Source organism: Pezoporus flaviventris, unplaced genomic scaffold, assembly GCF_033815535.1.
Source record: "Pezoporus flaviventris isolate CSIRO_AGI_PZ_B2104156 unplaced genomic scaffold, CSIRO_AGI_Pfla_v1 ptg000196l, whole genome shotgun sequence".
Taxonomy (NCBI): Eukaryota; Metazoa; Chordata; class Aves; order Psittaciformes; family Psittacidae; genus Pezoporus; species Pezoporus flaviventris.
Window position 1 is genome coordinate 281,813 of NW_026892744.1, and position 21,425 is coordinate 303,237.

The following is a 21,425-nucleotide window of genomic DNA, read 5'->3' on the forward strand; positions in this document are numbered from 1 at the left end:
TTGGGATGGGAGCAGGATGGAGCTAGGATGGGAGCAGGATGGAGCCGGGATGGGAGTGGGATGGGAGCAGGATGGAGCCGGGATTGGAGCAGGATGGAGCCGGAATGGGAGCTGATGGGAGCAGAATGGAGCCGGCATGGGAGAGTGATAGCAGCAGGATGGAGCCAGGATGGGAGAGGGATGGAGTCAGGATGGGAGTGGGATTGAGCTGTGGTGGGAGCGGGATGGGAGTGGGATGCTGCCGGGATGGGGCTGAGACGGGAGTGAAATGGAGCCCAGATGAAAGCGGCATGGAGCCGGGATGGAGCTTGGATGGGCGCGAGCTGGAATGGGATCAAGATGGAGCCAGGAATGGAGCGGGACAGAGCTAAGATGGGAGCGGAATGGGAGCAGGATGAGAGTGGGATGGAGCCGGGACAGGAACGGCATAGAGCCGAGATGGGAGTGGGATGGGAGCGGGATGAAGCTGAAATGGGAGTGGGGCATAGACGGGATGAGAGAGGGATGGAGCCGGAATGGGAGTGCAATGGAGCCCGGATGGGAGTGGGATAGATCCGGGGTCAGAGTGGGATGGAGCCGGGAGGGAGCCGGGATCGAACCAGTATCGAGGGGGATGAAGCCAGGATGGGAATGGGATGGAGCCGGAAACAGAGTGGGATGGAGCCGAGATGGGAACGGTATGAGACCAGGATGGAGCTGGGATGGGAGTGGGGTGAAGCCGGGATGGGAGACGAATGGAGCCGGCATGGGAGCGGGATGGAGCCAGGAATGGAGAGGGACAGAGCCAAGGTGGGAGGGGGGTGGGAGCGGGATGGGAGCGGGATGGAGCTGAAATGGGAGCAGGACATAGCCGGGACGAGAGAGGGATGCAGCCGGGATGGGAGCAGAATGGGAGCAGGATGGGAGCAGGATGGAGCCGGGATGGGAACGGGATGGGAGCGGAATGGACCTGGGATGGCAGTTCGATGGAGCCAGGATGGAGCCGGGATGGGAAGGGGATGGAGCCGGGATGGGAGCAGGATGGAGCTGAGATGGGAGCAAAATGGAGCCGGGATAGGAGGGGGATAGAGCCGGGATGGAGCCGGGATGGGAGCGGGATGGAGCTGAGATGGGAGCAAAATGGAGCCGGGATAGAGCCAGGATGGAGCCAAGATAGGAGCGGGATGGAGTTGGGATGGGAGCAGGATGGAGCTGGAATGGGAGCTGGATGGAGGAGGGATGGGAACAGAATGGAGCCAGGATGGGAGCAGGATGCATCCGGGATGGGAACAAGATGGAGGCAGTAACAGAGCTGGATGGAGCTGGGATCGGAGCAGGATGGAGCTGGGATGGAAGAGGGATCGAGCCAAGATCGAACCAGGATCAAGCGGGATGGAGCCAGGATGGGAACGGGATGGAAACGGGATGTGAGCGATATGGAGCTGGGATTGGAGCATGATAGGAGCAGAATGGAGTTGGGATGGTAGCAGGATGTAGCTAGGATGGGAGATGGTTGGAGCCGGGATGGGAGCGGGATGGAGCTGAGATGGGAGCGGAATGGAGCCGGGATCGGAGATGGATAGAGATTCGAGCTGGGGTGGAGCCGGCATGGAACCAGGATAGAGCGGGATGAAGCCAGGATGGGAACGGGATGGAGCCGGGATGGGAGTAGGATAGAGGCAGGATTGGAGCGGGACGGAGCTGGGATGGAGCCAGGATGGAATCAGAATCTAGCTGGATGAAGCCAGGGTAGGAGCGGATGGAGCCGGGATCAGAGTGGGATGGAGCCAGCATGGGAGAATGATGGGAGAGGGATGGGAGCCGGATGGAGTTAGGATGGGAGCGGGATAGAGCTGGGATGGGAGAAGAATGGAGCCAGGATGGGAGTCGGATGCAGCTGGGATGGGAGCAAGCTGGGAGCAGAATGGAGCCGGGATGGGAGCAGAATAGAGCCAGGATGGAGCTGGGATGAGACCGTGATGGAGCCGGGATGGGAGCGGAATGTAGCCAGGATGGAAGCGGGATGGAGCCGGGATGAGAGCAAGATGGAGCCAAGATTGGAGCAGATGGAGCCGTAATGGAGCCGGGATAGAACCAGGATCAAGAAGTATGAAGCCGGGATGGGAACGCAATGGAGCCGGGAATGGAACAGCATAGAGCCGAGATGGGAGGAGGGAGAGCAGGATGGAGATGGGACGGGAGTCGGATAAAGCCGGGATGGGAGACGAATAGAGCCGAGATGGAAGCGGAATGGAGCCGGGATGGAGCTGGGATCAGAAGAGGATGTAGCCGGGATCGAACCAGGATTGAGCAGGATGGAGCCAGGATGGGAGTGGGATGGAGCCGAGATGGGAGCGGGATGAAGCCAGGATCAGAGCTGGATGAAGCCGGGATGGGAGAGTATTGGAGCTGGGAAGGGAGCTGGATGGAGCTGGGATGGAGTGAGATGGAGCAGAATGGAGCTGGGATGGGAGCGGGATAGAGCCAGGATGGAGCCAGGATGGGAGCTGGATGGTGCCACGATGGGAGAGGGATGGAGCTGGGATGGGAGCAGGATGAAGCCGGGGATGGGAGCAGGATGGAGCAAGGATGGGAGTAGGATGGAGCCAGGATGGGAGTAGGATGGAGCCGGGATGGGAGAGGATGCAGCTGGGATGGGAGCGGGATGGAGCAAGGATGGGAGCAGGATGGAGCTGGGATGGGAACAGAATGGAGCCAGGATGGGAGCGGGATGGAGCCAGAATGGGAGCAGGATGGAGCTGGGATCGGACCAGGATCAAGCGGGATGGAGACAGGATGGGACCGGGATGGAGACGGGGATGGAGACAGGATGGGAGAACGATGGAGTCAGGATGAGAGAGGGATGGAGCTGGGATGGGAGCGGGATGGGAGAGGGATGGAGCCGGGATGGGAGCGGGTTGGAGCTTGGATGGGAAAGGGATGGAGGCGGGATGGAGCCGTGATTAAAGCAGGACTGAGGGGGATGGAGCCGGGATGGGAGTGGGATGGAGCTGGGATGGGAGTGGGATGGAGCCGAGATTGGAGCAGGATGGAGCCAGAATGGGAGCGGGATGGGAGCGAAATGCAGCTGGGATGGGAGCGGGATGGAGCCAGGATGGGAGCGGGATGGGAGCGAAATGCAGCTGGGATGGGAGCGGGATGGAGCCAGGATGGGAGTGGGATAAAGAGGGGATGGGAGAGAGATGGAGCCAGGACTGGATTGGGATGGAGCCCGGATGAGAACGGGATGGAGCTGGAGCAGGAGCAGGATTGGAGTGTAATGGAGCCGGGATGGAGCTGGGATGGGAGCGAAATGGAGACAGGGTGGGAGCGGAATGGAGCGGTGATGGGAACAGGAGGGAGACCGGAGGTGAGAGGGAATGAGCTGGGATGGGAAAGGGATGGAGTCGGGATGGGAGTGGGATGGGAGCAACATGGGAGCAGGATGGAGCCTGGTTCAAACCAGGATTGAGCGGGATGGAGCTGGGATGGGAGCGGGATGGAGCAGGGATGCGATAGGGGTGGCACCGGGATGGGAGCAGGATGGACCTGGGATGGGAGCAGGATCGAGCTAAGTTCGAACCAGGATCAAGTGGGATGGAGCCAGGATGGGAGAGGGTTGGGACCGGGATGGGAGCGATATGGAGCCGGGATCGGAGCATGATAGGAACGGAATGGAGTTGGGATGGTAGCGGGATGTAGGTAGGATGGGAGAGGGATGGAGACGGGATGGGAGCGGGATGGAGCCAGTACTGGAGTGGGATGGAGCCGGGATGGAGTTGGGGTTGAACCAGGATTGAGCAGGATGAAGCCGGGATAGGAGCGGGATAGAGCCGAGATAGGAGCGGAATGGAGGCAGGATCGGAGAGGAATGGAGCTGGGATGGAGCCGGGATGGAACCAGAATCTAGCGGGATGAAGCCGGGATAGGATAGAGATGGAGCCGGGATCAGAGTGGGATGGAGCCGGCATGGGAGCACGATGGGAGAGGGATGGGAGCCACATGGAGCTAGGATGGGAGCGAGATGGAGCTGGGATGGGAGAAGAATGGAGCCAGGATGGGAGAGGGATGGGAGCAAGATGGAAACAGGATGGAGCCGGGATTGAACCATTATTGAGCGGGATGGAGCCAGGATGGGAGCGGGATGGATACGGGATGGGATAGGGATGGCGCTGGGATGGGAGCGGGATGGAGCCAAGATCGAAACAGGATTGAGCGGGATGGAGCCAGAATGGGAGCGGGATGGAGCCGGGATCAAGCGGGATGGAGCCGGCATGGGAGTGGGATGGCAGCAGGATGGGAGCTGGATGGAGCCGGGATGGGAGCAGCATCGAGCCAGGTAGGGAGCGCGATTGGAGCAGAATGGAGCAGGGATGGGAGCAGGATGGAGCCAGGATGGGAGAGGGATGGAGCTGGGATGGCAGAGGGATGGAGCCACGATGGGAGCGAGGTTCAAGATGAATGGAGCTGGGATCGGAGACGGATGGAGCTGGGATTGAACCAGGATCGAGCGGGATGGAGCTGGGATGGGCGCGGTATGAAGCCTGGATAGGAATGAAATGGAGCTGGGATGGGAGTGGGATGGAGCTGGGATGGGAGCGGGATGGAGCCTGGGTAGGAGCAAAATGGAGCTGGGATGGGAGCGGGGTGGAGCCAGGATGGAGCTGGGATAGAACCAGGATCAAGCGGGATGAAGCCAGAATGGGAAAGGTATGGAGCTGGGATCGGAGCAAGATGGAGGCGGGATCAGAGGGGGATGGAGCTGGGATGGAGCCTGGATGGAGCTGGGATGGAACTAGGATCGAGCGGGATGAAGCCGGGATGGGAAGTGGATGGAGCTAGGAGCAGAGCAGGATGGAGCCAGCATGGGAGCAGGATGGAGTCGTCATGGGAGCGGGATGGGAGCAGGATGGGAGCCGGATGGAGCTGGGATGGGAGCGGCGTGGAGCCGGGATGGGAGCGGGATTGGAGCAGAATGGAGCCGGGATGGGAGCGGGATGGAGGCGGGATGGGATAGGGATGGAGCTGGGATGGGAGAGGGACGGAGACAGGATGGGAGCGAGGTTCGAGATGAATGGAGCCAGGAGGGGAGCAAGATAGAGGCGTGATGGAGCCGGGATGGGAGCGGGATGGGAACAGGATGGAGCTGGGGTTGGGAGAGGTATGGCGCCGGGATGGGAGCAGGATGGAGCCAAGATTGTACCAGGATCTAGTGGGATGGAGTGAGGATGGGAATGGGATGGAGCCGGTATAGGAGCGGAATGGAGCCAGAATGGAAGCAGGATTGAGCGGGATGGAGCTGGGATGGCAGTGGGATGGAGCCAGGATGGGAGCGATATGGATCGGGAATCAGAGCGGGATGGGAGTGGAATGGAGCCGGCATGGTAGCAGGATGGAGCCAGGATGGGAGTGAGATGGAGCTGGGATCGGAGCGAAATGGAGCCAGGATGGAGCCAGGATTGAATGAGGATCTAGCGGGATGAGCCGGGATGGGAGCGCGATGGGAGTGGGATAGGAGCGAGATGGAGCCATGATCGGAGGGGGATGGAGACGGGATGGAACCAGGATCGAGTGGGATGGAGCCGGGATGGGAGTGGGATGGAGCTGGGATGGGAGCGAGATGGAGCATGGATGGGAGCAGGATGGGAGCGGATTGGAGCCGGGATGGGAGCAGGATGGAGCTGGGATGGGAGCAGGATGGGAGCGGGATGGAACCGGGATGGGAGTGGGATGGGAGCGGGATGGAGCCGGGATGGGAGCAGGATGGAGCTGGGATGGGAGCGGGATGGAGCCGGTTTGGAGCAAGATGGGAGGGGAACGAAGCCGGGATGGGAGCAGGATGGAGCCGGGATAGGAGTGGGATGGAGCCGGGATGGGAGCGGGATGGAGCCAAAATTGAACCAGGATTGAGCGGGATGGAGCCGGGATGGGAGTGGGATGGAGCCAGCATGGGAGTGGGATGGAGCCAGGATGGGAGCGGGATTGTGCCAGGATAGAACCAGGATCGAACGGGATGGGAGCGAATGGAGCAGGATGGAGCCGGGATGGGAGCAGGATGGAGCCGGGATGGAAGGGGATGGAGCCAGGATGGGAGTGGGATGGAGCCAGGATGGGAGCGGGATGGGAGCAGAATGGAGCCGAAATGGGAGCCAGATGTAGCCGGGATGGGAGCGGGATGGAGCCGGGATGGAGCCAGGATGGGAGCAGGATGGAGCTGGGATGGGAGGGGGGTGGAGCCAGGATGGAGCCGGGATCAGAGAGGGGTGGAGCCGGGATCGAAACAGGATCGAGTGGGATGAAGGCTGGATAGGAGTGGGATGGAGCCGGGATCGAACCGGGAGCGAACGGGATGGATCCGGGATGGGAGTGGGATGGAGTCGGGATTGGAGTGGGCCTGAGACGGGAACGGAGCGGGATGGGGAAGAGATCAAACCAGGAATGAGCGGGATGGAGCCAGGATGGGAGTGGGATGGAGCTGAGATGGGTGGGGGATGGGAGCGGGATGTGAGGGGGATGGGAGCGGGACGGGAGCGGGATAGAGCCAGGATGGAGCTGGGATGGGAGCCGGGATGGGAGAGGGATGGGAGTGGAATGGAGCTGTGATGGGAGCGGGATGGGAGCAGAATGGAGCCGAAATGGGTGCCAGATGTAGCCGGGATGGGAGCGGGATGGAGCCAGTATGGGAGCGGGATGGAGCCAGGATGGAGCCGTGATGGGAGTGGGATGGAGCTGGGATGGGAGCAGGATGGGAGCGGAATGGAGCCAGGATGGGAGCAGGATGGAGTTGGGATGGGAGCGGAATGGAGCCGGGATGGTAACGGAATGGAGCCGGGATGGGAGAGGGATGGAGTTGGGATCTGAGCAGGATGGGAGCAGTGTTCAAGGCAAGGTTGAACACAGGGGCTTGGAGCAAGCTGCTCCAGTTTAAGGTGTCCCTGCTCGTTGCTGACGTTTGGAACTGGATGAGCTTTAACATCCCTTCAACCCAAACCAGTCTGGATTTCTGGGATGTTGTTCAGTACCTTTAGCACTGGATCTAATTCTAGACACTGCCCCACGCTGGGTGTTTTCTGGCAGTCCTGATGCAGGTGCAAAGGCAGTCCGGAACTATTTGGTGGCAGCCATCAAAACAGCAGACTCATGATTCTCAGCTCTGGTGGAATCTGGCTTGTGAGATACAGTGACTGTGCATGGGCACCCTCATGGGGATAAGAACCGTTTTCCTTGCAGACAGTGGACTTGCTGCTTTGTGTGAGTGCAGTGGCTAAGCAAACTGGCACTAGTCTGTAGAAACATCTGGAGGTATTGATGCTGCATCTGCTGAGGGAACTGTACCGTAGTTTAAAATGAATTGTCAGCAGGATCCATGGATTTGTGATGGACAGGCACTATGGCCTAACTAGCACCTGAAGCCCACGGCACAGACTTGAAGGATCTCTTCTATCTGCAGGACTGAATAAGCACAGCACTTTGTAAGATCAAGTCCTCTTCTTATTAGTGTTGTTGACAGTTTGCAGATACCATGTGAAATGCATTCTTTCTCTACTTAAAAGGGAATTTGTCAGGCCTGTGGCACAGGAAATCTTCACCATAAACACTGTGTGACTTGTGCAAGCAAGCTGCTTGAAACACAGGTGCTGAGGCTTCTTCCATCAGTCACAGCAGGGTTGATCAAATCAAAGCACAACATTCCTTTTCTCTGGAAAACTGAAGTCTTAGCCCTGTGTCCCTGCACCTCTTTCTGTTACACAGCTGATCTGTTCATTTGGGTTTAACAGCTCAGCAACAAGCTGGGTCTTTTGCTTCGCTGAGATGAGTGAAAGAAATAATTCTAAAAATCTTCTTGACCATTTTGCCCCGTTTCCTTTGGAAGCAGCACTTAAAGGCTGGCGATCAGATTCATTCTGAGCCGTGTTTGCACAGGAAGCCTTCTTGTGGAATAAATCCGAGTGCCTTGGAGTCCTTCCCACGATTCCGTTTCTGTTTCCTTCCATTTATGCTTACAAAGCATTAAGTCTGTTAAGGAGGGAGCATCTGCCTTTTACCCCTCACCTCATCAGAATCGGCACTTCTGCAGAGTGCAAAGCTCTGTCTCTGCACACAAAGATCTTGACTTCAGACTGATCCAAGAGGCAAACTAAACCAACCCATCCTTCTGACTAGGCAAAAGTCACTGCAGTTTCCTAACACAGCAAAGCAGCTGCAAATCCAGTGCCTGAGCAGTATGGCCTGAGTGGTCTCTTTCAGGTCACTTGGGGGGCAGTTGTGGGTCCGAGGAGGGTCTCTTGTGGGGTAGTTGTGGGTCTGGGTGGTCACTGGGGGGATATTTGTGGGTATGGGTGCTCAGTTGGAGATCACTTGGAGGGCAGTTGTGGGTCTGTGCAGTCACGAGGGGGGTCACTTGGGGGGCAGTTGTGGGTATGGGGAGTCACCAGGGGCCAGTTTTGGATCTGAAGGGTCACTTGGGGGCAGTTGTGGGTCTGAGGGTTTAACTGGGGGCACTTGGAGGGCAGTTATGGTTTTGGGGAATCACTTGGGGATAACTTGGAGGGCTGCTGTGCGCTTCACTTGGGGGGCAGCTGTGGTTTTGGGGAATCACTTGGGGATAACTTGGAGGGCAGTTGTACGCTTCACTTGGGGGCAGCTGTGGGTCTGGGGGGTGACTGGCGAGGAAGTGTTGGTTCTGCGGGCGTAACTTGGTGGACAGCTGTGGGTCTTGGGAGTCATTAAGAGGGCACTTTGGGGGAAGTTGAGGCTCGATGGTGGTAACTTGAAGGGCAGCTGTGGGTCTGAGGGGTCAGCTGGGGGTCACTTGTGGTGCAGTTGTGGGTCCGGGGGGTCACATGCTGGGCAGTTGTGGATCTGGTGTGTCAGGAGGGGTGTCAGTTGTGGGTCTGAGTGGGGACTTTGGGAGCAGCTGTGGGTCCAGGGGTCACTGGAGGGCAGTTTTGGGTCTGGAGGTTCACCTGGGGGGGACATTTCGGGTCTAGGAATTTACTTGTGAGTCACTTGAGGGGCAGTTGTGGGTGTTGGGGATCAAATGGGGGGCACATGGTGCAGTTGTGGGTGTGGGAATTCATTCGGGGGTCACTTGAGGAACTACTGTGGGTCTGGGGCTCACTGGGGTGTCACTTGGGGGTCAGCTGTAGGTCAGGGAGATCACTTGTGAGGAAGTTGTGGGTCTGGGGAGTCACTTGGGGGTCACTTGGGAGGCAGGTTTGGGTCTGGGGAATCACTGGGGGGGGTCATTTGGGAGGCAGTTGTGGGTCTGAGTGGTTACTTGGGAGCCAGTTGTGGGGCTGGGAGGTCACTTGGGGGCAGTTGTGGCTCTTGGGGGTCATTTGGAGGGCAGTTGTGGGTCTGGGATTTCATTTGGGGACACTTGGGGAACTGTTGTGCACCTGGGGGTCACTAAGGGGTCACTTGGGAGGCAGCTGTAGGTCAGGGGAGTCACTTGTGGGGCTGCTGTGGGGCTGGGGAGATAAGGGGAAGTCATTTGTGGGCAGTTGTGGGTCTGGGGAGATAAGGGGGGTCATTTGGGGGGCAGTTGTAAGTCAGGGGAGTCACTTCTGGGGAAGTTGGATGTCTGGAGGGAAACTTTGGGTCACATGGCAGGCAGTTGTGGGTCTGAGTGGTCTCTTTGAGGTCATTTCGGGGGTATTTGTGGGTCTGGGGGATCACTTGGGAGTAACTTAGGGGGCAGTCCTTGGTGTGGGAGGTCACTTGGGGGCAGCTGTGGGTACAGGGAGACACTGTGGGGCACTTCTGGGTCTTACGGTTCTTTTTGGGGTCACTTGGAGGGCAGTTGTGGGTCTGAGTGGTCACCTGGTGTCAGTTGTGGGTCTGGGGTTTCACTTCTGGGTCACTTAGGGGGCAGTTGTGTGTCTGAGTCGTCACTGTGGGGTCACTTGGAGGCACTTGTGGGTCTGCAGGGTCACTTGGAGGGCAGTTGTAGGTCTGGGTTATCATTTGGGGGCAGTTGTAGGTCTCAGGGTTCACCTTGGGGTCACTGGGGGGCTGTGGTTGGTCTGGGTCAGTCACTTTGGGAGCAGTTGTGGGTCTGGGGGTCACTGGAGTGCAGTTGTGGGTCTGGGGGATCACCTGGGGGGACGTTTTGGGTCTAGGAATTTACTTGTGAGTCACTTGAGGGGCAGTTGTGGGTGTTGGGGATCACTTCGGGGGCACATGGGGCAGTTGTGGGTCTGGGAATTCATTTGGGGGTCACTTGAGGAACTACTGTGGGTCTGGGGCTCACTGGGGTGTCACTTGGGGGGCAGTTGTAGGTCAGGGAGATCACTTGTGGGGAAGTTGTGGGACTGGGGAGTCACTTGGGGGTCATTTGGGAAGCAGCTTTGGGTCTGAGGAATCACTGGGGGGTCATTTGGGGGGCAGTTGTGGGTCCGGGGGGCCACTAGGGGGGCAGTTGTAGGGCTGAGGGGATCATGTGGGGGCAGTTATGGCTCTGTAGGTCACTGGGTGAACACTTGGGGGGCAGAGGTAGGTCTGTGGGCTGTCTTGGGGGGCAGTTGTGGGTCTGTGGGGTCACTTGGGGGCACTTGTGTGTCTGTGGGGTTACTTGGGGGGCAGTTGTGGGTCTGGGAGGTCACTTGGGGGCACTTGTGTGTCTGTGGGGTTACTTGGGGGGCAGTTGTGGGTCTGGGAGGTCACTTGGGGGCAGTTGTGGGACTGAGTGGTCACTTGGGGGCACTTGTGGGGCTGTTGTATGTCTGGGGGCTGACTGGAGGGAAGTTGTGGGTCTTGGGGGTCACTTGGAGGGCAGTTGTGGGTCTGGGATTTCATTTGGGGGACATTTGGGGAACTGTTGTGCGCCTGGGGGTCACTAGGGGTCACTTGGGAGGAGTTCTGGGTCTAGGATGTTACTTGAGGGTTACCTGGGGGGCAGTTGTGGGTATGGGGGCTCACTTGGGGGTCACTTGGGAGGCAGCTGTGGGTCAGGGGAGTCACCTGTGGGGCAGTTGTAAGTCTGGGGAGATAAGGGGGGGTCAGTTGGGGGGCAGTTGTAGGTAAGGGGAGTTGCTTGTGGGGAAGCTGGGGGGTCAGAGGGGTCACTTTGGGGTCATTTGGCAGACAGTTGTGGGTCTGAGTGGTCTCTTTGAGGTCATTTGGGGGGGATTTGTGGGTCTGAGGAATCACTTGGGACTAACTTAGGGGGCAGTCTTTGGTGTGGGAGGTCACTTGGGGGGCAGCTGTGGGTCCGGGGAGTCACTGTGGAGCAGTTGTGGGTCTTAGGGTTGCCTTTGGGCTCACTTGGATGGCAGTTGTGGGTCTGAGTGGTCACCTGGCGGCAGCTGTGGGTCTGGGGTTTCACTTCTGGGTCACTTAGGGGCAGTTGTGGGTCTGAGGAGTCACTTTGGGGGTCACTTGGGGGCACTTGTGGAACAGGGTCACTTGGAGGGCAGTTGTAGGTCTGGAGTATCATTTGGGGGGCAGTTGTAGGTCTCAGGGTTCACTTTGGGGTCACTGGGGGGCTGTGGTTGGTCTGGGTCAGTCACTTTGGGAGCAGTTGTGGGTCTGGGGGTCACTGGAGTGCAGTTGTGGGTCTGGGGGATCACCTGGGGGGACGTTTTGGGTCTAGGAATTTACTTGTGAGTCACTTGAGGGGCAGTTGTGGGTGTTGGGGATCACTTGGGGAGCACATGGGGCAGTTGTGGGTCTGGGAATTCATGTGGGGGTCACCTGAGGAACAGTTGTAGGTCAGGGAGATCTCCTGTGGGGAAGTTGTGCGTCAGGGGAGTCAATTTGGGGGTCACTTGGGAGGCAGGTTTGGGTCTGGGGAATCACTGGGGGGTCATTTGGGAGGAAGTTATGGGTCCGGGGGGCCACTAGGGACGCAGTTGTAGGGCTGAGGGGATCATGTGGGGGCAGTTATGGCTCTGGGGGTCACTTGGTGAACACCTGTGGGGCAGAGGTAGGCCTGTGGGCTCTCTTAGGGGGCAGTTGTGGGTCTGTGGGGTCACTTGGGGGCAGTTGCAATTTTGGGAGATCACTTGGAGGGCAGTTGTGGGTCTGAGTGGTCACTTGGGGGGCAATTGTGGGGCTGTTGTAGGTCTGGGGGCTGACTGGAGCGAAGTTGTGGGTCTTGGGAGGCACTTGGAGGGCAGTTGTGGGTCTGTGATTTCATTTGGGGGACATTTGGGGAACTGTTGTGTGCCTGGGGGTCACTAGGGGTCACTTGGGAGGAGTTTTTGGTCTAGGATGTTACTTCAGGGTCACCTGTGGGGCAGTTGTGGGTATGGGGGCTCACTTGGGGGTCACTTGGGAGGCAGCTGTAGGTCAGGGGAGTCACTCGTGGGGCTGCTGTGGGGCTGGGGAGATAAGGGGAGTCACTTGTGGGGCAGCTGTATGTCTGAGGGGTCACTTCCGGGTCACTTGGCAGACAGTTGTGGGTCTGAGTGGTCTCTTTGAGGTCATTTCGGGGGTATTTGTGGGTCTGGGGGATCACTTGGGAGTAACTGAGGGGGCAGTCTTTGGTCTGGGAGGTCACTTGGGGGGCAGCTCTGTGTCTGGGGAGTCACTGTGGGGCAGTTGTGGGTCTGAGGGTTCCTTTTGGGCTCACTTGGAGGGCAGTTGTGGGTCTGGGGTATCATTTGGTGGGCAGTTGTAGGTCTCTGGGCTCATTTTGTGGTCACTGGGGGGCTGTGGTTGGTCTGGGTCAGCCACGTTGGGAGCAGTTGTGGGTCTGGGGGTCACTGGAGTGCAGTTGTGGGTCTGGGGGATCACCTGGGGGGACGTTTTGGGTCTAGGAATTTACTTGTGAGTCACTTGAGGGGCAGTTGTGGGTGTTGGGGATCACTTCGGGGGCACATGGGGCAGTTGTGAGTCTGGGAATTCATTTGGGGGTCACTTGAGGAACTACTGTGGGTCTGGGGCTCACTGGGGTGTCACTTGGGGGGCAGTTGTAGGTCAGGGAGATCACTTGTGGGGAAGTTGTGGGACTGGGGAGTCACTTGGGTGTCATTTGAGAGGCAGGTTTGGGTCTGAGGAATCACTGCGGGGGTCATTTGGGGGGCAGTTGTGGGTCCATGGGGCCACTAGTGGGGCAGTTTTAGGGCTGAGGGGATCATGTGGGGGCAGTTATGGCTCTGGGGGTCACTTGGTTAACACTTGGGGGGCAGAGGTAGGTATGTGGGTTGTCTTGGGGGGCAGTTGTGGGTCTGTGGTGTCAGTTGGGGCAGTTGTGTGTCTGGGGGGGTCACTTGGGGGGTAGCTGTGGGTCTGGGAGGTCACTTGGATGGCAGTTGTGGGTCTGAGTGGTTACTCAGGGGGGCAGTTGTGGGGCTGTTGTATGTTTGGGAGATGACTGGAGGGTAGTTTTGGGTCTTGGGGGTCACTTGGAGGGCAGTTGTGGGTCTGGGATTTCATTTGGGGGACACTTGGGGAACTGTTGTGCGCCTGGGGGTCACTAGGGGTCACTTGGGAGCAGTTTTGGGTCTAGGATGTTACTTGAGGGTTACCTGGGGGCAGTTGTAGGTCAGGGGAGACACATGTGGGGCTGCTGTGAGGCTGGCGTGATAAGGGGAAGTCATTTGTGGGCAGTTGTGGGTCTGGGGAGATAAGGGGGGTCAGTTGGGGGGCAGTTGTAGGTAAGGGGAGTCACTTGTGGGGCAGTTGGGGGTCTGGGAGGAAACTTTGGGGTCACTTGGCAGACAGCTGTGGGTCTGAGTGGTCTCTTTGAGGTCATTTGGGGGGGATTTGTGGGTCTGGGGGATCACTTGGGAGTAACTGAGGGGGCAGTCTTTGGTGTGGGAGGTCACTTGGGGGGCAGCTGTGGGTCCAGGGAGTCACTGTGGAGCAGTTGTGGATCATAGGGATGCCTTTGGGGTCACTTGGAGGGCAGTTGTGGGTCTGAATGATCACCTGGCGGGAGTTGTGGGTCTGGGGGTTCACTTCTGGATCACTTAGAGAGCAGTTGTGGGTCTGAGGAGTCACTCTGGGGTCACTTGGGGGCACTTGTGGGTCTGCAGGGTCACTTGGAGGGCAGTTGTAGGTCTGGGATATCATTTGGGGGGCAGTTGTAGGTCTCAGGGTTCACTTTGGGGTCACTGGGGGGCTGTGGTTGGTCTGGGTCAGTCACTTTGGGAACAGTTGTGGGTCTGGGGGTCACTGGAGTGCAGTTGTGGGTCTGGGGGATCACCTGGGGGGACGTTTTGGGTCTAGGAATTTACTTGTGAGTCACTTGAGGGGCAGTTGTGGGTGTTGGGGATCACTTGGGGAGCACATGGTGCAGTTGTGGGTCTGGGAATTCATGTGGGGGTCACCTGAGGAACAGTTGTAGGTGAGAGAGATCTCTTGTGGGGAAGTTGTGGGTCTGGGGAGTCACTTGGGGATCACTTGGGAAGCAGCTTTGTGACTGTGGAATCACTGGGGGGGCATTTGGGGGGCAGTTATGGGTACGGGGAGGGCCTAGGTGGGCAGTTGTAGGGCTGAGGGGATCATGTGGGGGCAGTTATTACTCTGGGGGTCACTGGGTGAACACTTGGGGGGCAGAGGTAGGTCTGTGGGGTCTCTTGGGGGGCAGTTGTGTGTCTGGGGGTTCACACGGGGGCAGTTGTGGTTCTGGGAGATCACTTGGAGGGCAGTTGTGGGTCTGAGTGGTCACTTGGGGGGCAGTTGTGGGGCTGTTGTAGGTCTGGGGGCTGACTGGAGGGAAGTTGTGGGTCTTGGGGGTCACTTGGAGGGCAGTTGTGGGTCTGGGATTTCATTTGGGGGACACTTGGGGAACTGTTGTGCGCCTGGGGGTCACTAGGGGTCACTTGGGAGCAGTTTTGGGTCTAGGATGTTACTTGAGGGTCACCTCGGGGGCAGTTGTGGGTATGGGGGCTCACTTGGGGGTCACTTGGGAGGCAGTTGTAGGTCATGGGACTCACTTGTGGGGCAGTTGGGGGTCTGAGGGGTCACTTCCGGGTCACTTGGCAGACAGTTGTGGGTCTGAGTGGTCTCTTTGAGGTCATTTCGGGGGTATTTGTCAGTCTGAGGAACCACTTGGGAGTAACTTAGGGGGCAGTCTTTGGTGTGGGAGGTCACTTGGGGGGCAGCTGTGGTTCTGGGAAGTCACTGTGGAGCAGTTGTGGGTCATAGGGTTGCCTTTGGGGTCACTTGGAGGGCAGTTGTGGGTTTGAGTGTTCACCTGGTGGCAGTTGTGGGTCTGGGGCTTCACTTCTGGGTCACTTAGGGGGCAGTTGTGGGTCTGAGGAGTCACCTTGGGGTCACTTGGGGGCACTTGTGGGTCCGGAGGGTCACTTGGAGGGCAGTTGTAGGTCTGGGGTATCATCTGGGGGGCAGTTGTAGGTCTCGGGGTTCACTTTGGGGTCACTGGGGGGCTGTGGTTGGTCTGGGTCAGTCACTTTGGGAGGAGTTGTGGATCTGGGGGTCACTGGAGTGCAGTTGTGGGTCTGGGGAGTCACTTTGGGGGCACTTGGGGGCACTTGTGGGTCTGGAGGGTCACTTGGAGGGCGGTTGTAGGTCCGGGTTATCATTTGGGGGGGAGTTGTAGGTCTCAGGATTCACTTTGGGGTCACTGGGGGGCTGTGGTTGGTCTGGGTCAGTCACTTTGGGAGCAGTTGTGGGTCTGAGTGGTCACCTGGCGGCAGCTGTGGGCCTGGGGTTTCACTTCTGGGTCACTTAGGGGCAGTTGTGGGTCTGAGGAGTCACTTTGGGGTCACTTGGGGGCACTTGTGGGTCTGGAGGGTCACTTGGAGGGCGGTTGTAGGTCTGGGGTATCATTTGGGGGGCAGTTGTAGGTCTCAGGGTTCAGTTGGACACTTGGGGAACTGTTGTGTGCCTGGGTGTCACTAGGTGTCACTTTGGAGGAGTTTTTGGTCTAGGATGTTACTTGAGGGTCACCTGGGGGGCAGTTGTGGGTATGGGGGCTCACTTTGGGGTCACTTGGGGGCACTTGTGGGTCTGCAGGGTCACTTGGAGGGCAGTTGTAGGTCTGGGGTATCATTTGGGGGCAGTTGTAGGTCTCAGGGTTCACTCTGGGGTCACTGGGGGGCTGTGGTTGGTCTGGGTCAGTCACTTTGGGAGCAGTTGTGGGTCTGGGGGTCACTGGAGTGCAGTTGTGGGTCTGGGGGATCACCTGGGGGGACGTTTTGGGTCTAGGAATTTACTTGTGAGTCACTTGAGGGGCAGTTGTGGGTGTTGGGGATCACTTCGGGGGCACATGGTGCAGTTGTGAGTCTGGGAATTCATTTGGGGGTCACTTGAGGAACTACTGTGGGTCTGGGGCTCACTGGGGTGTCACTTGGGGGGCAGTTGTAGGTCAGGGAGATCACTTGTGGGGAAGTTGTGGGACTGGGGAGTCACTTGGGGGTCATTTGGGAGGCAGCTTTGGGTCTGGGGAATCACTGGGGGGGTCATTTGGGAGGCAGCTTTGGGTCTGGGGAATCACTGGGGGGGTCATTTAGGAGGCAGTTGTGGATCCACGGAGCCACTAGGGGGGCAGTTGTAGGGCTGAGGGGATCATGTGGGGGCAGTTATGGCTCTGGGGGTCACTGGGTGAACACTTGGGGGGCAGAGGTAGGTCTGTGGGCTCTCTTGGGGGGCAGTTGTGGGTCTGTGGGGTCAGTTGGGGGCCGTTGTGTGTCTGGGAGGTCACTCGGGGGGCAGTTGTGGTTCTGGGAGGTCACTTGGGGGGCTGTGGTGGGTCTGGGAGGTCACCTGGGGCGCTGTTGTGCGTCTGAGTTGTTACTCGGGGGGCAGTTGTGGGGCTGTTGTAGGTCTGGGGGCTGACTGGAGGGCAGTTGTGGGTCTTGGGGGTCACTTGGAGGGCAGTTGTGGGTCTGGGATTTCATTTGGGTGACACTTGGGGAACGTTTGTGCGCCTGGGCGTCACTAGGGGGTCGCCTGGGAGCAGTTTTGGGTCTAGGATGTTACTTGAGGGTGACCTGGGGGGCAGCTGTGGGTATGGGGAGTGCCCGCAGAGCGGGAGGCTCGCACCGGAGCAGCCTCAGTGCTTGTTGATGCGGTTGGAATACCTGCAGTGCCTGTCTTCGGAGCTGCAGCAGCCACAGCGCCTGTCCTTGGCATTGGAGTAGCCCATGTGCCTGCTGCCATGGTTGCAGTAGGCACAGTTCTCAGGGCCTGGGGTGGAGAAGCCTCACTGCTTGTCGATGGGGCTGCAGGAGCAGCAGTGTGTGTCACTGGTGTTGGAGAGGCTGCAGTGGTTGTGGCTTGCACTGGAGTAGCCGCAGTGTTTGTGGCTGGGGTTGACGTAGCCACTGCATACATAGCAGGCCTTAGAGTAGCGCCATTGCTCCTTCCCAGAGATAGAGGAGCTGCAGAGCTTAAAACTGGTGGTGGAGTAACTGCAGTCCTTGTGCCTGGGGCTGGATTAACTGCAGGGCATGTTGAATTGGGTCGCACCAGCCACAGTGCCTGTCCTTGGCCGATGTGTCTGTCGCTGTACTTGCAGTACCTGCAGTGCTTGTGGCTTGGGTTTGAGAAGCCTCACTGCTTGTCACTGAGTTTGGAGTAGCCACACTGCTTTTTTTTGCCCCGGTTGGAATAGCAGCAGTGCATGTTGCTGGAGTTGTAGCTGTAGTGGCAGTCCTTGCCATTGGAGTAGCCACGGTGCCTGTTGCCATTGTTGGTGTCACCGCAGTGGTTGTGGCTGGTGTTGGAGTAGCTGCAGTGCTCGTGGCTGGTGTTGGAGTAGCCGCATTGTCTGCTGCTTTGCTGTTAGGTCTTGTCTCTCCTCACTGCAGAGCATGAGAGACTGAATCAGCCTTGCTCAGGGTAAGTGCTAATCAGAAACCACTATACAATCGGTGTGTTACCAGCGTTATCCTCAGACTAAAGCCCGACCTCACCACTGCCCCAGCTACAAGGAGGAGAATTAACTCTTATGAGGCGTCCCTCTGAGACCTATTGCTCTCCAAGGAACCCAGAATCCAATCCCCACAAGCCCCCCAATAACTGCAAAAGTCCCACAAAACACCCAATCCCCCAAACACCCCCCGAAAGTCCCCCCGAAACACCCAACCTCACCAAACTCCCAAAACCCCCAAACACCCAAAACCACCAGCTCTCCGCAAAACCGACAAAGTCCCCCCCAAAAAACAACCCCCAAAACCTCAAAGTCTCCAAAAAATCCCCACAGGCCCCCAGTATCCATCCCAACCTCCCAAGAGCCCAAATCCCCACCAAAATACCCAACCTGCCAAACCCCCAAACCCCACGCTCCCCCCAAGAGGCACCCCCAGCTTACTTGCCCAGCTGCTGGCTCAGGCTGTGAGGGTGGAGGGCGGCTGTCTCCTGGGGCAGTGGATGTTTGCAGCCAAGGGTGGTTGAACACATCGTCCAGGGATGGCCTGTCGCGAGCTCTCATGGACAAGCACCACCTGATGAGGTGCTGGCATTCTGGGGAGAATCCGGGAATGCCGCTCAGTTGCAGGAGGCTCCTGCCTACCTTGTGCCACCGTCCGCAGCGCCCAGGCCTGGGTGCGCTCAGAGCTGCACCCAGACCTCCTGCTCCATGACTCGGTTTGGAGGAGAGCAGGATGGCAGGACACGGGCCACCTCCTCCAGCTGACCAAGGGAGATCAGCTGCCACCCCTAAACCCCGACCTTCCCCTGCTGCTGCGAAGCCAGGTACCTACCGACAGAGATCCGGCGCTGGAAGAAGAGCTGCCCGCTGACGATGTCCTCGCAGCACCGGAAGGGGAGGACCCCGCACACCATCTCATACAGCAGCACGCCCAGGGACCAGATCGCCGCCGGACGGCCGTGGTAGCAGTGCCAGCGGAACCACTCCGGCGGGTAGTACAAAGGTGTTCCTACAACAGGATACGGGCGCACCTCATTAGGCAGATGCCGCCTGCTCCTGGATTCTCGCCCGCGGATCCGCAGGGATGCAGGGGCCGCACCGGTGGCGCCACGGACGTGGGGACGCACACTCGGTGTGACCCGCCACCTCGTCATCAGCACGTGACTCTTGTTCACAAACCGCCCGGTACCGGAAGCACCCTGGGCTGTGGGCTCACCGCTAAATTTGGTGTAGACCGTGTCCCTGAGGAGGGTGCTGCAACCAAAGTCAGCAAGCTTGACCTCTCTGGTGGCCAAGTTGATGATGATGTTCTTGGGCTTGATATCCCTGTGCAGGACACCGCGGCTGTGGCAGTGCCGCGCAGCCACCAGCACCTGGAGGAAAATGCCCCGCGCCGGATCCTTGGGCAGGAACCTCCGTTTTTTGATGAAGTCGGAGAGGTCCTGCGATGGCTCCGGACGCTCCAGAACCAGCACAAAGGAGTGGGGCAGCTCAAACCAACTGAGGAGCTGGATGATGGCACTGCAGCCGGAGCGCACCTTCCTCAACATGGCTATCTCCATGGGAATGCGAGTGCCGCTGGGCTGCAGGGGGACCACGGCACCGTCAGCAGGGCCGATGCTGGCCCGGGGCTCCTGTGCCTCCCTGCCTGGGATGCTCTGATGCCCTCCTGCAGGTGCCCCCCGCAATCCCCAGGGATGCTCTGGTGCACCCCTACCCGGCCCGTGTCCCCTGGTGACTCCACACCCACTCCCCTCTCGCTGTCCCACTTTCCCCCCCCACCGGCTCACCCCCACCCGCTCTGCCCCGCACTGTCCCGGTGGCCCCGCGCACTCACCCGCTCGCCCCACGAGGAGATGCGCTCCCGAGCCACTTGTTTGATCGCCACCTGCGAGCCAAGGGCAGCGCTGGGCTGAGCTGAGCTGAGCCGAGCCCCGCCGCCTCCCCGGCCCGCCGCCGGCCCCGCCCTTACCGGGCTGTTGTCACACAGGCGGAGCCCCGAGTACACGGACGCGAAGCCGCCTCTCCCCAGCAGCGGTCCCACGCGGTAAAGCCGCTCGAAGCTCTCCTTGTCGTGCCCCGTGCGACAGACGCGGCCGCTGTCGCTGCGCGCGGGGTCCCCGCCGGCCCCCACCGGGCGCTCCGGGCCGAGCGGAGCCGCATCATTCCCGGCCTTTCCCGGCCGAGGCTCCGCGGCGCGCCGCTCCCCGCCGGTCCCGGAGCGCAGATAGGCCGACGGGTCAACGCGGGTCAGGAGGAGCACGGGCACCTTGCCCGACCGCGCTGCCGGTGACGGCACCCCCGCAGCAGCACCGCGCTCCGGGGTCCCGGGGGTCGCGGCTGCCGGGAGGCCGCGGCGCCCGGAGGGAGAGGCCGCGGAGCCGCCGGTCCGCGCCGCGCCGGGCTCCTGCGTGTGGCGGCGGCCCCAGGCGGGGCGGGGCCTGGGGGCGGGCCGGGGAGCGCCAGGGGCCGGCGCTGCCTCGGCAGACCCAGACCCAGCGGCGGCTCGGCCGGCGCCGGCGCTGCCAGTACCGGGAGAGGGGAGCGGTGCCGCGAGCCCCTGCGGGGGGACGCTGGGGGGACGGGGGAGGCACCATCGCGGGGAGCGGCGGAGGGCGGGCTCCGGGCCGCCGAGAGCTGCCGCCGCCGCCTCACCTGGTGCTGCTGCCGCTGCTCCTGCCCAAGCCGCTGCCGCTCAGAAGCCGCTGCCGAAGCCGCTGCTGCTCAAAAGCCGCTCAGAAGCCGCTCAGAAGCCGCTGCTGCCGTTGCCGCCGCCGCCTGGCTCTCAACGGCTCTGTCCACGCGCGCCCCGGGCTGGGCAGGGCCCGCTCTGTCTCGCGGCCGCGGGAGCCCGGGGAAGGGCGGAGCGGGCCCTGCCCAGCCCCGCGGCCGGGCTCGTGCGCCCCCCGCCCGGCAGCAGCATCCCCGCGGCCGAGCCTTTGGAAACTGAACCTGAGCCTCGGGACCCTGCGAACGAGGCTTTAGAACTGAAACCGGAGGCTTTGGGAAGTCACAAGGAGGCTGCGATTTACTGCGTATTTTGTCCCCTTTTTCCTTTCCGCAGAGGTGGATTGAGAGGAGACTGCGATGAACACATCGATGCGTTGGCTTTCTCCAGTCATAGGTGTGCTCACGTGCGGGATATAACCGCACGGGTTTACAGTAACAAACAAAGCACGCTAAAGATACCAGAGCAGACAGGAAGTTAAAAAGGTTCAGATCTCTTGATCTAAACGGAGTCACACAGCAAGAGAGCTTGTAAAGGCGGAGGAGCCGTGGCTGCCCCGTCCCTGGCAGCGTTGGAGGCCGGGTTGGACACAGGGCTCGGAGCAAGCTGCTCCTTCCAGTGGAAGGTGTCCCTGCCCGTGGCAGGGCCTGGAGCTGGAGGAGCTTTAAGGTCCCTTCACCCCAGCCCATCCGGTGCCTCTGGGATCCCCTGAGGGGCGGCTCCTCCATGAGGAAAGGCCCCGCCCCCCCTTCGCCGTCCCGTGCGCATGTGCCGGAGCCCGGACTACAGCTCCCAGCGTGCCCCGCGCGGGGGAGCCGTGCGCTGATTGGCTTTGCGCGGCAATGGCGGCGGCAGAGCGGGAGGAGGTGAGGGTGAGCGGGCGCGGCGCGGGTCTGGGGGGCGCTGCGGAGCCCGGGGAGCGGGGCTGGG

General features: G+C 60.0%; 1 protein-coding gene and 1 long non-coding RNA gene across 2 annotated transcripts in view; one reads left to right on the plus strand and one right to left on the minus strand.

The window, feature by feature from the left end:
* Nucleotides 1-17,803, plus strand: part of LOC133262203 (uncharacterized) — a 161,701-nt gene extending 143,898 nt beyond the window's left edge. Inside the window, exon 3 of the long non-coding RNA XR_009741244.1 lies at nucleotides 17,684-17,803. This is a non-coding gene — a long non-coding RNA (uncharacterized LOC133262203). The remainder of the gene's footprint in view (nucleotides 1-17,683) is intronic.
* A 401-nt stretch (nucleotides 17,804-18,204) lies between these two features.
* LOC133262205 (serine/threonine-protein kinase pim-1-like) lies at nucleotides 18,205-20,864 on the minus strand. The gene is given in 8 exon segments (XM_061441164.1): nucleotides 18,205-18,268; nucleotides 18,270-18,360; nucleotides 18,600-18,776; nucleotides 18,984-19,350; nucleotides 19,605-19,655; nucleotides 19,740-19,841; nucleotides 19,941-20,208; nucleotides 20,800-20,864. Coding segments are annotated over 8 exon segments (1,185 nt in total).
* Between the last annotated feature and the right edge of the window lie 561 nt (nucleotides 20,865-21,425).